This window comes from Rattus rattus, chromosome 3 (assembly GCF_011064425.1).
Source record: "Rattus rattus isolate New Zealand chromosome 3, Rrattus_CSIRO_v1, whole genome shotgun sequence".
Lineage (NCBI taxonomy): Eukaryota > Metazoa > Chordata > Mammalia > Rodentia > Muridae > Rattus > Rattus rattus.
This window is the reverse complement of record NC_046156.1, coordinates 65,217,777-65,230,217: the sequence shown is the minus strand read 5'-3', so window position 1 is coordinate 65,230,217 and position 12,441 is coordinate 65,217,777. Positions and strand designations below refer to the sequence as shown.

General features: G+C 49.9%; 2 protein-coding genes and 1 pseudogene across 8 annotated transcripts; 2 read left to right on the top strand and 1 right to left on the bottom strand.

The window, feature by feature from the left end:
• Positions 1-545: 545 nt before the first annotated feature.
• Positions 546-1,166, top strand: LOC116896695 (annotated as a pseudogene).
• Positions 1,167-3,576: 2,410 nt separating this feature from the next.
• On the top strand, positions 3,577-7,067 carry Glmp (glycosylated lysosomal membrane protein). The gene is made up of 6 exons (XM_032898084.1): positions 3,577-3,733; positions 4,209-4,463; positions 4,645-4,842; positions 4,929-5,147; positions 6,210-6,466; positions 6,567-7,067. Exons 1-6 carry the CDS (start codon positions 3,614-3,616, stop codon positions 6,730-6,732), a joined length of 1,215 nt encoding a protein of 404 aa, XP_032753975.1. The 5' UTR covers positions 3,577-3,613; the 3' UTR covers positions 6,733-7,067.
• A 391-nt stretch (positions 7,068-7,458) lies between these two features.
• On the bottom strand, positions 7,459-12,275 carry Tmem79 (transmembrane protein 79). 7 transcript variants are annotated; one of them, XM_032898087.1, is made up of 4 exons: positions 12,168-12,275; positions 10,683-11,591; positions 10,244-10,457; positions 7,459-8,352 (listed from the first exon to the last, which is right to left on the bottom strand). In XM_032898087.1, exons 2-4 carry the CDS (start codon positions 11,428-11,430, stop codon positions 8,139-8,141), a joined length of 1,176 nt encoding a protein of 391 aa, XP_032753978.1. In that variant the 5' UTR covers positions 11,431-11,591; positions 12,168-12,275; the 3' UTR covers positions 7,459-8,138. The 7 variants fall into 7 exon arrangements, with proteins under 7 accessions (XP_032753978.1, XP_032753983.1, XP_032753979.1 ...); XM_032898092.1 differs by having other exon boundaries at positions 10,683-11,473; positions 12,168-12,263; XM_032898088.1 differs by lacking the exon at positions 12,168-12,275 and adding an exon at positions 11,889-12,147.
• Positions 12,276-12,441: the final 166 nt, after the last annotated feature.

Genomic DNA, 12,441 nt, shown 5'->3' with positions numbered 1-12,441 from the left:
GGAGCCCAGCTTCAGGAGGCTGAGGTGGGAGTCCCCCTTTATCTAAAGCCAGACTGGACTACAAAGAAATGTCTGTCTCAGTGTATAAGATCTTTTGCTCTCCCAGAAGAAGCATGTTCAATTCCTAGCATCTACACTTTGTAGCTCATTGTTAACTCCAGCTCCAGGGGACCCAAGTCCCTCTTTTAGCCTTCTGAGCTACCCCTACAGATGTTGAATACACATAAAAATATCAGATCCCATCCTGGTCTATATAGGCTGATCCAGGCTAACCAGGGCTACATATTTTTTTTTTTATAGTGGCCTATGATCCCAGTTTGGCAATTTCAAGGATATAGAAATAGGTTCTCAAGTGTGAATATAAATTGATAAATCTCAGAGGTAAACATGATCTAGCCAGTGAGAGCCAGGCATGTTGGTGCACACCTTTAAACCCAGCACTTGGCTAAATTGCACAGAGTGAGTTCCAGGGCTGCACAGAAACCCAGTCTCCAAGTGCATTTGTGTGTCCCTGTGTGTGTATGGAGCAGAAGGGTATTGCGGAGATGGTTCAATGCTCTTCGAAAGGACCCAGATCCAGTTCCCAGCACTCAACGTAGTTTACAGTTCCATGGAATCTGATACCCTCTTCTGGTTTCTTTAGGTATCCAAATACATTCTTATATACAGACACAAACTTTTTTTAAAAGTTTAATACATTTACGAGACATTCAGCAGGTGGTTCGAGGAGACGTACCTTCCCCCTTAGACCATGGCCAAGTTCATCTGTAACTTTGAGGAGAAGCCACTGTCGATGGTGGCCACTGCCGTGACTTACTTGAAGCCTGGACTGGCCACATTTTGGCACTACGCCAAGGTTGAGCTGGTTCCTCTAATCCCTGGTAAAATCCCTACAGCTATTCAGAGTGTGAAAAAAAATAATTGAAAGTGCTAAGACTGGTAGCTTCAAACACCTTACAGTTAAGGAAGCTGTGCTGAATGGGTTGGTGGCCACTGAAGTGTGGATATGTTTTTATATCGGAGAGATCATAGTCAAATGTGCCATTGTTGGCTATGAGGTTTGAAGACTAATCTTTAACTTCCAATTTGAGATCTTATTTGAATGTTCTTGGACTATGTATAATGAGACTGCTATCTGAATAAAATACTAGCTGTGGAAAAAAAAATACATGTACTGGTTGCTCCTCCCTCAATTCCCACCACTTAGGTGGTTCACAACCTTTTGTAATTTGTAATTCCAGCAATTAGAAGGCTATGAATATATAGTAAATTCTAAGACAGCCAGGGTCACATGTAAAACCTTGTTTCAAAAACAAAAACTGGCCTATGTGGTGTGTCTTTAATCCCAGCACTCTGGAGGCAGTGGCAGACAGATCAAGGACAGCCTGGTCTACAGAGCATGTTCCAGGATAGGGCTATGCAGAGAAACCTTGTCTCTGAGTAGGTTGGAGATACAAGCTCTGAAAGCACTTGCTTAACGTTCTCATGTAGGCCTGATTTTTTTTTTTTTTTAAACAAGGTCTATGTAATTCTGGTTAGCTAGGATTAAAGGCTTGTGACAGGACACCTGGTTCAAATCTGTACTGCGTTACTAGTCTAACAATTAAGATTTAAGTTGGAGGGGCTGGGGATTTAGCTCAGTGGTAGAGCGCTTACCTAGGAACGCAAGGCCCTGGGTTGGTCCCCAGCTCCAAAAAAAACCAAAAAAAAAAAAAAAGATTTAAGTTGGAGCTGGAGAAAATACTCAGTAATTAAGAGCACTGACCCAGAGGACCCAAGGTTTGATTTCCAGCATCTACATGGCAGCTCACAGCCATCTGTAACGACAGCCTCAGAGGATCTGACTTCCTTTTCTGGTCTCTGAGGTCACCAGGCACAGACAGACATGCAGGCAAATACCTTTCAAGTAAAGTAAGATTTTTAGGAAAAACTGGCTGATTGTGGTGCTCATGCCTTTAATTCCAGCACACAGGAGCTAGAGGAAGGCAGGTGGATAATGAGACCCTGGCTCAAACAAAGATTCAAGCAGAAGGAGCATGCATCTAGTCAAGTTTGGCTAATTGTGTTCCTTTTTATTTGTGGTAACTTCACAGTAAAATTGTGAGCTCTTCCAGTAAGAAAGCCTACCTACCTAGTAATCCAATAAATACTACAACGTCATCAAAAGGAGCCCTCTGGGGTATTTCCATTACATGGTGTGTGTGTGTGTGTGTGTGTGTGTGACTTTGAGGAGTTGGTTCTCTTTCCACCATGTAGGTCCTTGGGGCTGAACAAGGTCATCAGGCTTGTTTATGAAATGCATTTACCTGCTGAGCATCTCACATGCCCCAGACCTTGAATTTCTGACCCCCCTCCTCCCACCTCCTGGCTGGGATTAGGGTGTCTTGGCCCCCATACCCTGTGTTATATGGTGGTATGCTGGAGATTAAATCCAAGATGTCGTATGTTAAGCATGCACCCCACCAACTGAGCTACATCCCTAGCCCTTTTGGGTTTTATTTCTTTTTTTTTTTAATTTACTTATTTTATTTATATGAGTACACTGTAGCTGTCTTCAGACACACCAGAGAAGGGCATCAGATTCCATTACAGATGGTTGTGAGCCACCATGTGGTTGCTGGGATTTGAACTCAGGACCTCTGGAAGAGCAGTCAGTGCTCTTAACTGCTGAGCCATCTCTCCAGCCCCTTTATTTCTTTTTTAAAGGCAGTTTTTCATTCTACCTGGAGTTGGCTCTATAATCCTCAAATTCATAGTGCTCCTCCTACCTCAGTCTTTCAAAAGCTGGGATTGCAGAAGCAAGCCTCCATTCCTGTCTTGGTTCTGTTTTCTGAGACCACCATGCCTGAGGATCTTTGATTATTCTTTTACATTTTATTTTATTTGTTTCATGTGAGCAGTGCCTCAGGATGCATGTATAAATCAGAGTACAGCTTCTGGGAGTCATTTTTCTCCTCCCACCATGTTGGTCTTGAATATACAACTCAAGTCCAGTTTGGGGCAAACACATTTACTGAGCCATCTTGCTGACCTCCAAGGGTTCTTTTTTTTTTTTTTTAATTTTTTTTTTAAGATTTTATTTTATTGTATATGAGTACACTGTAGCTGCCTTCAGATACACCAGAAGAGGGCATCAGATCTCATTACAGATGGTTGTGAGCCACCATGTGGTTGCTGGGATTTGAACTCAGGACCTCAGGAAGAGCAGTCGGTGCTCTTAACCACTGAGCCATCTCTCCAGCCCCAAGGGTTCTTTTATATCAATCTAGTACTCCAGTTCCTCTCCCTATCTTTCTACCACAGAGCAGTAACATACAGATTTACTCTGGAAATTTAAATCTGGGCATACTCACCAGAGGTGATGTGGCTGGGACTGGCAGGAGGAGAGGCAGGAGTATGTTTGCACAGCTGGTCTAGAATGCCTTGCAGGTCAACCTGTTGATGATAAACTACCTCAGCTTTCCTGATGCTATTCCAACTTGTGCTGAGATCCAGGTTAATGGAAGCGGTCCCTTTAAGAACTGGTTTGGTGGCCCGCCCTCTAAAAGGATCAGCAGGAAGGGAGTCATGTGACTCTGAGGCTCTTCCGCTGAGTTTAGCTAGCTGTGGCTGTATGTTACGCTGTTGGGGACCTCACTGGGGCTGGGTCCCCTGGGCCCCAACCCCATGGCTCCTTTTGAGTCTACTTGTGTGTACAGCTCCATTTGGTTTGCTAGGAGAAGAGACTCGCCAGGTAAGGGCTCTGGAACTAAAGTAATAGATGTTTCCGGAAATCCTATCTTTCTAGGATGACCTGAATCTGGGGCAACAGAGGGGTGGAAGACAAGGGAGAAGTTTCAACCCAGTGTGGAGCCATGAGTGATTGGAAGGATTGGGGGGATGGGGGTGTCAGATCAAGCATAACTGCTTCTGCTTTCTGACAATGGTTCAGACATTGTAGCCCAGGAACAGGCAAGTTTGGGGACTTAAAAAGCCTTGTCAGCCCTAAGCCCTCTGAGTAATCCTGGCTCCACCCTATCTTCTCAATCTTACATCTGCCCCTGATTCCAAGTTTCCCTCAGTTTCTACACTTCCCTCATGCCTGGTCCTCAAGTGCCCAACTTGCCATTCCTGGCATTACCCAGGTCCTGCCCTCCACCCACAAGCTGCTTCTTTACCTGTGAGCATCCCTGATCTTGTTCTTTCTGCCCCACTACCCCATGTTTCAGGTATCTATGGAAGTTATTTCTGGCTGGCCAAATCCCCAGAACCTGCTTCATATCCGGGCAGTGGGCAGCAACTCTACCCTGCACTATGTGTGGAGCAGCCTGGGGCCTCCAGCTGTGGTGCTGGTGGCCACCAACACCACTCAGAGTGTCCTGAATGTCAACTGGAGTCTCCTGCTGTCTCCTGATCCTGCTGGGGCCCTGATGGTGCTCCCCAAGAACAGCATTCAGTTTTCTTCCGCTCTTGTCTTCACCAGGGTGAGAGGGTCTGAAGGAGCTCAGAGAGAAGAGCACAAGAAGAGAGTCCATCCTACCCCAAGGGCTAGGGAAGGGCTTAGCACAGGGTGGGTGACGTGAATGCAGCTTTAGGTGGGGTGGACTGGGAGGAAAACTCAAGAGAAAGCCAGAAGGCAAGTCTCTTCCACTCTGCCCTGTCCAGCTGCTTGAGTTTGACAGCACCAATGTGTCAGAGGGGACACAGCCCCCAGGAAAGCCATACCCTCCGTACTCCTTGGCCAAGTTCTCCTGGAACAATGTCACCAACTCATTGGATCTTGCCACCCTGAGTGCCATCTTTCGAGGCCACCCTGTAGATGACCCTACTGGAGCATTTGCCAATGGCAGCCTGACCTTCAAGGTGAGGATCTGGGGACAGCTGACTGATGGGTATGGGAGTATCCCTCGAGCTCCATTCTCCCCACTCAGCTTCCTTCTCCTTCCTAGGTCCAGGCCTTTTCTAGATCTGGTCGACCTGCCCAGCCCCCTCGCCTCCTGCACACAGCCGATGTCTGCCAGGTAGAAGTGGCCCTGGTTGGAGCTTCTCCTCGTGGAAACCACTCCCTATTTGGTCTAGAGGTAGCCACCTTGGGACAGGGCCCCGACTGCCCCTCAGTGAACGAACAGGACTCCATCGATGATGAGTACGCACCTGCTGTCTTCCAGGTCAGGGTTCCATGGGACAGGGATGGGTGGGAATGTAAAGTGGGGTCCCTCCCGCTAGCAGCCCAGAAAATCCACCAACCACTTACTGTTTTTTTAAAAAAAGATTTGTGTTTGTTTGGGTTTTTTGAAGGATTTCTTTATTTTTATTTCATGTGCATGTATGTCTGGGAAGGTGTCAGATCCCCTGGAACTGGAGTTACAGACATGTGAGCTGCCCTGTGGGTGCTGGGATTTAAACCCAGGTCCTCTAGAAACACAGCCAGTGCTCTTAACTGCTGAGCCATCTCTCCAGCCCCAAAAGATTTGTCTTTTTATGTGTGTGTATTTGGGTGCATGTGTGTATAGGTTCCTAGGAAGCAAGAGGAGGGTTTGAAATACCCTGGAGCTGGAATTACAAATGGTTGAGCCTCCTGACATGAGTACCAGGAACTGAATTGGGTTTTCTACTAGAGCAGCAAGCTCTCAGCATTGAGCCATCACTAAAGACACAGCTACCACCCGTTTTTAAAAGGGTTGTTGGTTTTTGTTTGTTTGTTGAGACAGGGTCTCCCTGTGTGTCCCTGAGACAATGTATCTCTGACTGGCAGACCTAGAACTCTTACTATGTAGACCAGGCTGTCCTTGAACTCAGAAAGACTCGTCTGCTTCTGCCTCCTGAGAGCTGGGATTAAATGCATGCACCACTACCTATGGTCCCAGTTTCTTATTTATCAACACTTTCTCTGGCTCCTTTTAGTGTTGGGTTCTAGTTTGCCATCTCCGCCCTCCAAGGAAGCAGACAAAACCAGTGCTTCACAAATCCTCGCTGGGATTCTCCTTAACCTGGGGCTCAGAGAGCGTGAGCACTGAATGATCACAGCTCTGTTCATCCCGCTTTCTCTCTGTGGAGGAGAGATCGGCCTCCTACATCTAGCATGTCAATTCTACAACCACACTTAGTCCTGGGGACACTTGGTTGCCTCCTGCCTGTACTACTGACATGCATTCTGAGAGACGTGGGGAAACAAAAGGATTGCTGCAGGTTGGTCCGCCTCACCCTGCCTCTTTTGCTTTTCTCTCCAGCTGAACCGGTTGCTGTGGGGCTCTTCACCGTCTGGCTTCATGCAATGGCGGCCAGTGGCTTTCTCTCAGGAGCAGCGGGCCCGAGAATCTGCCCTCGCCTGCCAGGCTTCTGCTCTTCACCCCACCTTGGCATATCCTCTCCCTCATTCACCAATTGTTCAAGCCTTCTTTGGGTCCCAGAACAACTTCTGTGCCTTCAACCTGACCTTTGGGGCTCCCACAGGCCCTGGCTACTGGGATCAACACTACCTTTGCTGGTAAGAAGCAAGGGTTTGGTCAAAGTGGAGAAAGGCTGACCTGCTCAGCCCGCCCTCCTAAATTTGCTTACCTTTTTTTTTTTAAACCTTCTCGTTCTAGGTCAATGCTTCTGGGCATGGGCTTCCCTCCAGTAGATTCCTTCTCTCCACTAGTCCTCGGAATCATGGCGGTGGCCCTGGGAGCTCCAGGACTCATGTTTCTCGGGGGAGGCCTATTTCTGCTGCTGCGCCACAAGCAGTATTCTGAGTACCAGTCCATAAATTGAAGCCTACTCTCCAGAGGGACGGGCGGAACCACATCCTCTGCCTTGCTGTGCCTCAAACTGTCAGAGGCTGGAGCGTCAGAGCTGTGATCTGCTTCTCTGCAGAGCCTCAGAAGCCAGCCTCAGCCTACTGGGGGGCTCCCAGTAAGCTGTCCTTCCGAACCCACGGAAAGGCTACGATTACTGGTCCCCCACATTCCCATTTCCTGTGGATGAAACTTGAAGGCCTACATGAGAGTGACTGTTGGCTGCCCTAAGGAACATGAAATAGACAATTTCCCCATACAAGATTCCAGTCTCACTCTGATTTTTAAATTAGATTTATGTATTTTATTATATTTGTGAGTCTTTTGTTTGTATGGATGTGCAGTGTGGCGATCGGGGAGCTGCCTGCAGAGGTCAGAAGAGGGCACTAGATCCCACGGAATTGTAAACCACCGTGCGGGTGCTGGGGGAATTGAACCAGAGTCCTTTGCAAGAGCAGCAAGTACTCTTACCAGCTGAGCCATCTCTCTAGCCCAGGTTTCCATCTTTTAATGTGTGAGTGCTGCTGGGCCGGTTTGGGGTGGTTCCAACAAGAGGGAAGACTGAGGGAAAGGATTGAAAGGTAGTTTCTCTTTGAGGGCCTGTTTTCTCACCAGTCCTAGTGGTCTCTCCCCAAGGCTCCCCCTTGGTGCTAGGAGGTCGCTTATGCCTGGGGGAGGTGGAGAAGGAAGCAGAAAGAAAGAGTCACAGGAGAGTGGCAGTGATTTATTGCATACTCACATATACATACAGGCTGACAGCCGCCCTGCCTTCCTAGCCACCATGTGAGTACAAACACAGTTCTTCTGGAGGTTTTATCTCCACGCCCTTCCCCCTACAGTGGGACTTCTTGGAAGTCTGAAAAGTGGAAGGTTACAGAGACTCATGTAGGTTGGGAGAGAGAAGACAACAACTATGTATGTCTTGACTGAGGCAGAAGACTTGAGGCCAGTGGTAAGCGAGTCCTGAACCCAAGGTCCTCCAGAAAGGTTTTCACCAACTATCTGATATGACATCAACTTTACCCTTGGGCTTAGGCAGATTTTCCTTCTCCTTGACTCTCACCTAGATGGCTGGCACAGACAGGTCAGGTGGGGCTGTGGTTCTGCACTCCTGACCCACAAGAAGCTAGGGAGTAAGATAACCATCCAGCCATAGCTCCTGGGTCATGGTAGGAAGCTGCCCAAGAAGGAAGTATGTTTCTCCAGTCTCCCTTGGGCTCTTGTCCTCTCGGGTAAAGCAGAAGCTAGGAGAAAACAGGGGTATGGGGCCCCAGTGGGGAAGTAGCAAGGTTCCTTGCATCAAATGTCCATTGGCTGGGCAGAAGCCAGGTCTGCAACTGTTCCAGGGAAATGCCGAAAGCCCCCTGCACAGCTCTGGGTGGCTCAGCCCCATGAGCGGGGCCTGTAGTCGGAAACAGATCGGACATGGTCGGGGTAGTCCAAGCGGCTCTCGGAGGCAGTGAGCATGCGCTCTGGCTCCACCACGAACATGTAATAGAGGTTCCACACCAGCATGGCCAAGAGCGGCAGGAAAGTCAGGCCGTAGCCAAAGCCTCGGAAGGAGCGGCCCACAGCAAAGGTCAACCAGTATATCAGCCTGTGGAAACATAACAAGGTCCCAGACAGTTTGTCAAGAGCAGATGGCGGGAGTCTAGGCGAGAAGGGTTGACAAGGCCGACACTACTTACTCCAAACACCTCCACTTCCCCACATCTCTCTGAAATGAGACTATTATTCCTGTCTCCTACTTACTATTTAAAATTTTAAGTTGGCAAAACTTAATTCATTTTTAGTTAAATTACAATTAAATGTTCATTTACACGATGGAGAGTTACATGAGAATTCAACTTCAACATTGCCTACCCTTTTCTGTTTCCCACCTTCTCCTCAACTCCCACCCTAGGCATCCAGCGCTCTGGTTTCGTGAGTTATTTCTGTTTTGTAGATCTGACAAAAAGCTATTTGTGGTCCAGGGCTTCCCAAAGTCAGGCAAGTGTTCTACCACTGAACTATATCCCCAGGTCCCCTAGTCCTCCTTTGCCCTCCCAAATCAAGGGTTAACGGGCACTCTACCAGTAGTGCTGGGGACTGAAGCTCGTGCTGTGTACCCTAGTTACTGAGCTGCAGCCCTAACCCGGTGTCTCCCCTTACTCTGTTGTTTTGCTTGTTTCTTGTCGGTTAGTATTTGAGTCAGAATCTCACTGTGTTACCCTGTATGGCCTCCAGCATGTACGGGTTCTCCTGTCTGAGACGGCACTGCCTGGGACCACAGCCCTGCACACCAGGCTCCGTTCTCACTTAGCTCCAGTGTGTTCTATGTTTGCCCTTTGCAGATAAAGAAACCAAGATCTTGTTCCTGTCTCAGTGAAATAAAATAAATTCACTGATGACTCCAAATCAAATAAAGTAAAAGGGGGGGTGGCAGTGGGGGGAAGGAGGGGCAAGGGTCGGGGAGGAGACCTCCATGAGAGTGAACTGGCCTCTGGGTGAAGAAGTCAGCGTTCACTGACTAGCAGATTCCTACCCAGAGAGCAAAGGTATCAGCCATCCAACCACTAGAGGGGGCTGTTTTAAGTACAAGAACTGGTCGTTGTAGTCCAGTGTCAAGAAAGTCAGTGTTGGGCCAATTCATTCACTTGTTTTATTTTTTTCAGGCAAGGTCATAGTTGTGTTGTGCTGCCTGACCTGGGACTCACTATGCAACTCAGGCTGGCATGAACTCTTGGCAGCCCTCTTGCCTCGGCTTCCCAAATACTGGGATCGCAGGCCTGAGCCAGCTACTCAACTTTAGGGCAGTTGTTAAACCTAAGGAAGAACGTCCTAGCCATTAGGACTCTTAAAACTGGAAATGGGTGTGATGGGGATCTCAGCACTTGAGAGGCTGAGACAGGAGAATTGCCAAGAGTTTGTGTCCAGACTCCATGAGATGGTGACTGTCTCAAAATAAAACAGAAAACATTCCACATTTTGTGTTCAGCTAGAGGCCAATTCCTTTTTTTTTTTTTTTTTTTTGGTTCTTTTTTTGGAGCTGGGGACCGAACCCAGGGCCTTGCGCTTGCTAGGCAAGCGCTCTACCACTGAGCTAAATCCCCAACCCCTAGAAGCCAATTCTTAAAGCTATTTTGATGGAGAGTTACAGACTAGAGTAGCTTCAGTGGACACACTGAAAGACAAATGAGGTTAGAGTATCCGGGGCTGTGCTTAGATGTGTGAGGCAATGGATTCAACGGAAATATGTAAGTCGAAAGCTCCCCTTTGGCACGGCTGAGACCAACCTCTAAAAGGGAGAGAGGAGCTGAGTACCTGCTACCCAGTGCAGCTCAGCAGACAGAGCAGGCTCGTCGCTGCATGGTGCATATCCAGAAACATCCCACCCCCGACTCCCATCCCCGACCACAGGGCTGCAGACCTGCAAGCTCCCTGGAGGATCTGGGATCATGAATTCCCTCACGCCTACCCTAGCCATGGCCGCCCCAGCCCCTACTCACCGAGATATGGCAAACAGACCGGTGAGCAGGGGGAGCAGCTTGAGCGTGTCCTGGGGCAGATAGGTGGAAAGCACAGCCAGGTTAAAGAAGTAGAGGATGAAGAGCTGCACAGACTGGGCCACGTACTGCCGGTGGATCTCTACTTCCCGTCTCGGCTCTCCAAAGGGCCGAAGGGCAGAAAAGCACAATAGGCTCAGCCCGTACACGAGGAGCCCTGGCAGGAGAGGAAGCACACGGGGTCAGAAAAGACAGGAGGGTTGGAATGAGGTCAGGGCTACTGAGTGGACACACGAGCTCCCTGGAGGAGACGGGGTGGGGGGGCAGAGAGTGGCAGGTTTGGGATGCCCTCAGTAGTTCCAGCATAATAAAGAGAAACCACCCAATCCAAACCTCTCTAGTCTGCTTCCCAGGTAGCCCTTCTCCACCGGCCCAGACTCACCCAGCACGATGGGGAAGGTGGCAAAGACCCCACAGCGGAGGGTATAGACCAAGCGGGAGCTCATGGTGGGCAGCCTTGGAGCATCGAAAGGCAGGAAGGCGTATGCTCCATACAGCAGGCAGGGGAAGAAGATGAGGGCAGCCACCACCGAGGCTACAGCTCTCAGTGCCTCACGGCCTCCACAGCTTCCACAGCCCCCGCAGGACCGGCCAGGGGGTCTGACGACTGCCTCAGCCCACTTGCGCTCTGGGGGCTCAGGGTGGCTGAGTCGGGCTGGCAGGAAATTCCTGAGCTCGCTTGGTCCGGCCTCACGATGCTTGATGCGCTCCTCCTGAGGCTTCCGCTCGATGCACTGTAGGTCAATGGGCACGAAGGCCCTAACTGTCTTCTCAGGGAGCAGGTTGGCATCCTCTTTGAGTGGTTCCTCCGACTTAATTGGTGCTTCTGACTCTAGGGGCTCTGGCCCAATATCTCGCCAGCCCGGGGGATCCGGAAGTGGGGCACTGGGATGGGGGTCAGTTCCCCAGGGTAAAGTGGCAGCCTCACTTATTGTGCTGTCTGGGCCATCCTCAGGCCCCTCTCTGACTGTAGGAGACCCTACTGAAGACCCCACTCTGAGGGACTCAGCTCCAGGGGACTCAGTCCCACCTTCTTCCTCTGGCTGCAGGACTGAAGCCTGCGGTGGGCTCTTCTCTGGAATCTCAGTGTCCTTCATGTCCAGCAGGGCCAGTGTCTCCGGTTCTGTCATTATGAGGCTTCAGTTCTGAGATCTACCACAAGGCGATGTCATCCTATAGGGAGTGGGGGAGGTTCTGTGAAAATACCTTGTCTTCTGGCCCTAGTACAGTTTCTCAGATCTAGAACTCCCCAGAGCAGCCGGCCTCGTGGGACTGTAGGGAGAACACAGTGCTGAAACAGAGAGGCGGAGCAGAAGAGCGAAATGGTGGGTAACTTTCCAAATAAATGTCATCCAGCAGGACAAGGGTGAATCAGGGGGCACAAGCAGAGGCAGCTAAGGCCTCGGTCTGTGTCCACACTTGCCTTCTACTCTCTCCACCAAAAACTCCTGGATTCATGGCCACTCTAGCTTTGGAATGGAAGGCTGAGGTGTCTAGGACTCGGCTGAGTTTCCTTACAGCCAAGGATCATCCTAGACAGAAGCCGGCCTTCACCCTTCCACCTGCCCTTTGCCCTGCAGATCCCTACCTGGGACTCTTGGCAACTGAGATACTCAGTTCCTTAGTCTGCACACCAGGAGCCAGTCATTTTCCAAACTCCCCTTGCCAGTCTCACCCAATTCAGCTGGGCTGGGCTCCACTCAGACTCTCAGCTCTAGTGTGGCGGTGGTTCCCACGTCTCCCTTTCCCATGTCTTTCTTTCCTCCCTGCCACCCTCCAGCTCACTGCTTCTGGATAAGGCTCTTTTCTTCCTTCACCTCAAGGGCCCCTCCTACCCCTGCCCTTTGGACCCATGATACCCTCTTACTTTACATCTGCAGAGAGGCGGAGGATCCGGAAAGGAACTGCCTAGCTCCTGGCTGGCTCTGCAAGTATTTCCCAGTCTCCCTCCCCTTGCCTGTGTCTCGAAACCTGTCTGACCAGAGCAGGTGGGGCTCAGATTAAAGGCACAGGCCCTGTCCTGCAGAATCTGCCTACTGGAAGGGCTGTACAGGACAACGTCATCCTTTTTGAAAGTAAGGGTGCAGCTGGGCACAGAGGTGTGGACTTAAGGTATTCTGAGATGTGTAAGAGCTTCCAGC

Excerpts from the sequence above, each read along its gene's own strand:
- Glmp (XM_032898084.1), top strand. The coding sequence starts at position 3,614 with ATGTTACGCTGTTGGGGACCTCACTGGGGCTGGGTCCCCTGGGCCCCA. Across the intron at positions 4,464-4,644 it reads CCGCTCTTGTCTTCACCAGG|CTGCTTGAGTTTGACAGCAC; the intron begins GTGAGAGGGTCT and ends TGCCCTGTCCAG. Across the intron at positions 6,467-6,566 it reads GATCAACACTACCTTTGCTG|GTCAATGCTTCTGGGCATGG; the intron begins GTAAGAAGCAAG and ends TTCTCGTTCTAG.
- Tmem79 (XM_032898087.1), bottom strand. The coding sequence starts at position 11,430 with ATGACAGAACCGGAGACACTGGCCCTGCTGGACATGAAGGACACTGAG. Across the intron at positions 10,458-10,682 it reads CACCTTCCCCATCGTGCTGG|GGCTCCTCGTGTACGGGCTG; the intron begins GTGAGTCTGGGC and ends CTCTCCTGCCAG. Across the intron at positions 8,353-10,243 it reads GGTCTGTTTGCCATATCTCG|GCTGATATACTGGTTGACCT; the intron begins GTGAGTAGGGGC and ends ATGTTTCCACAG.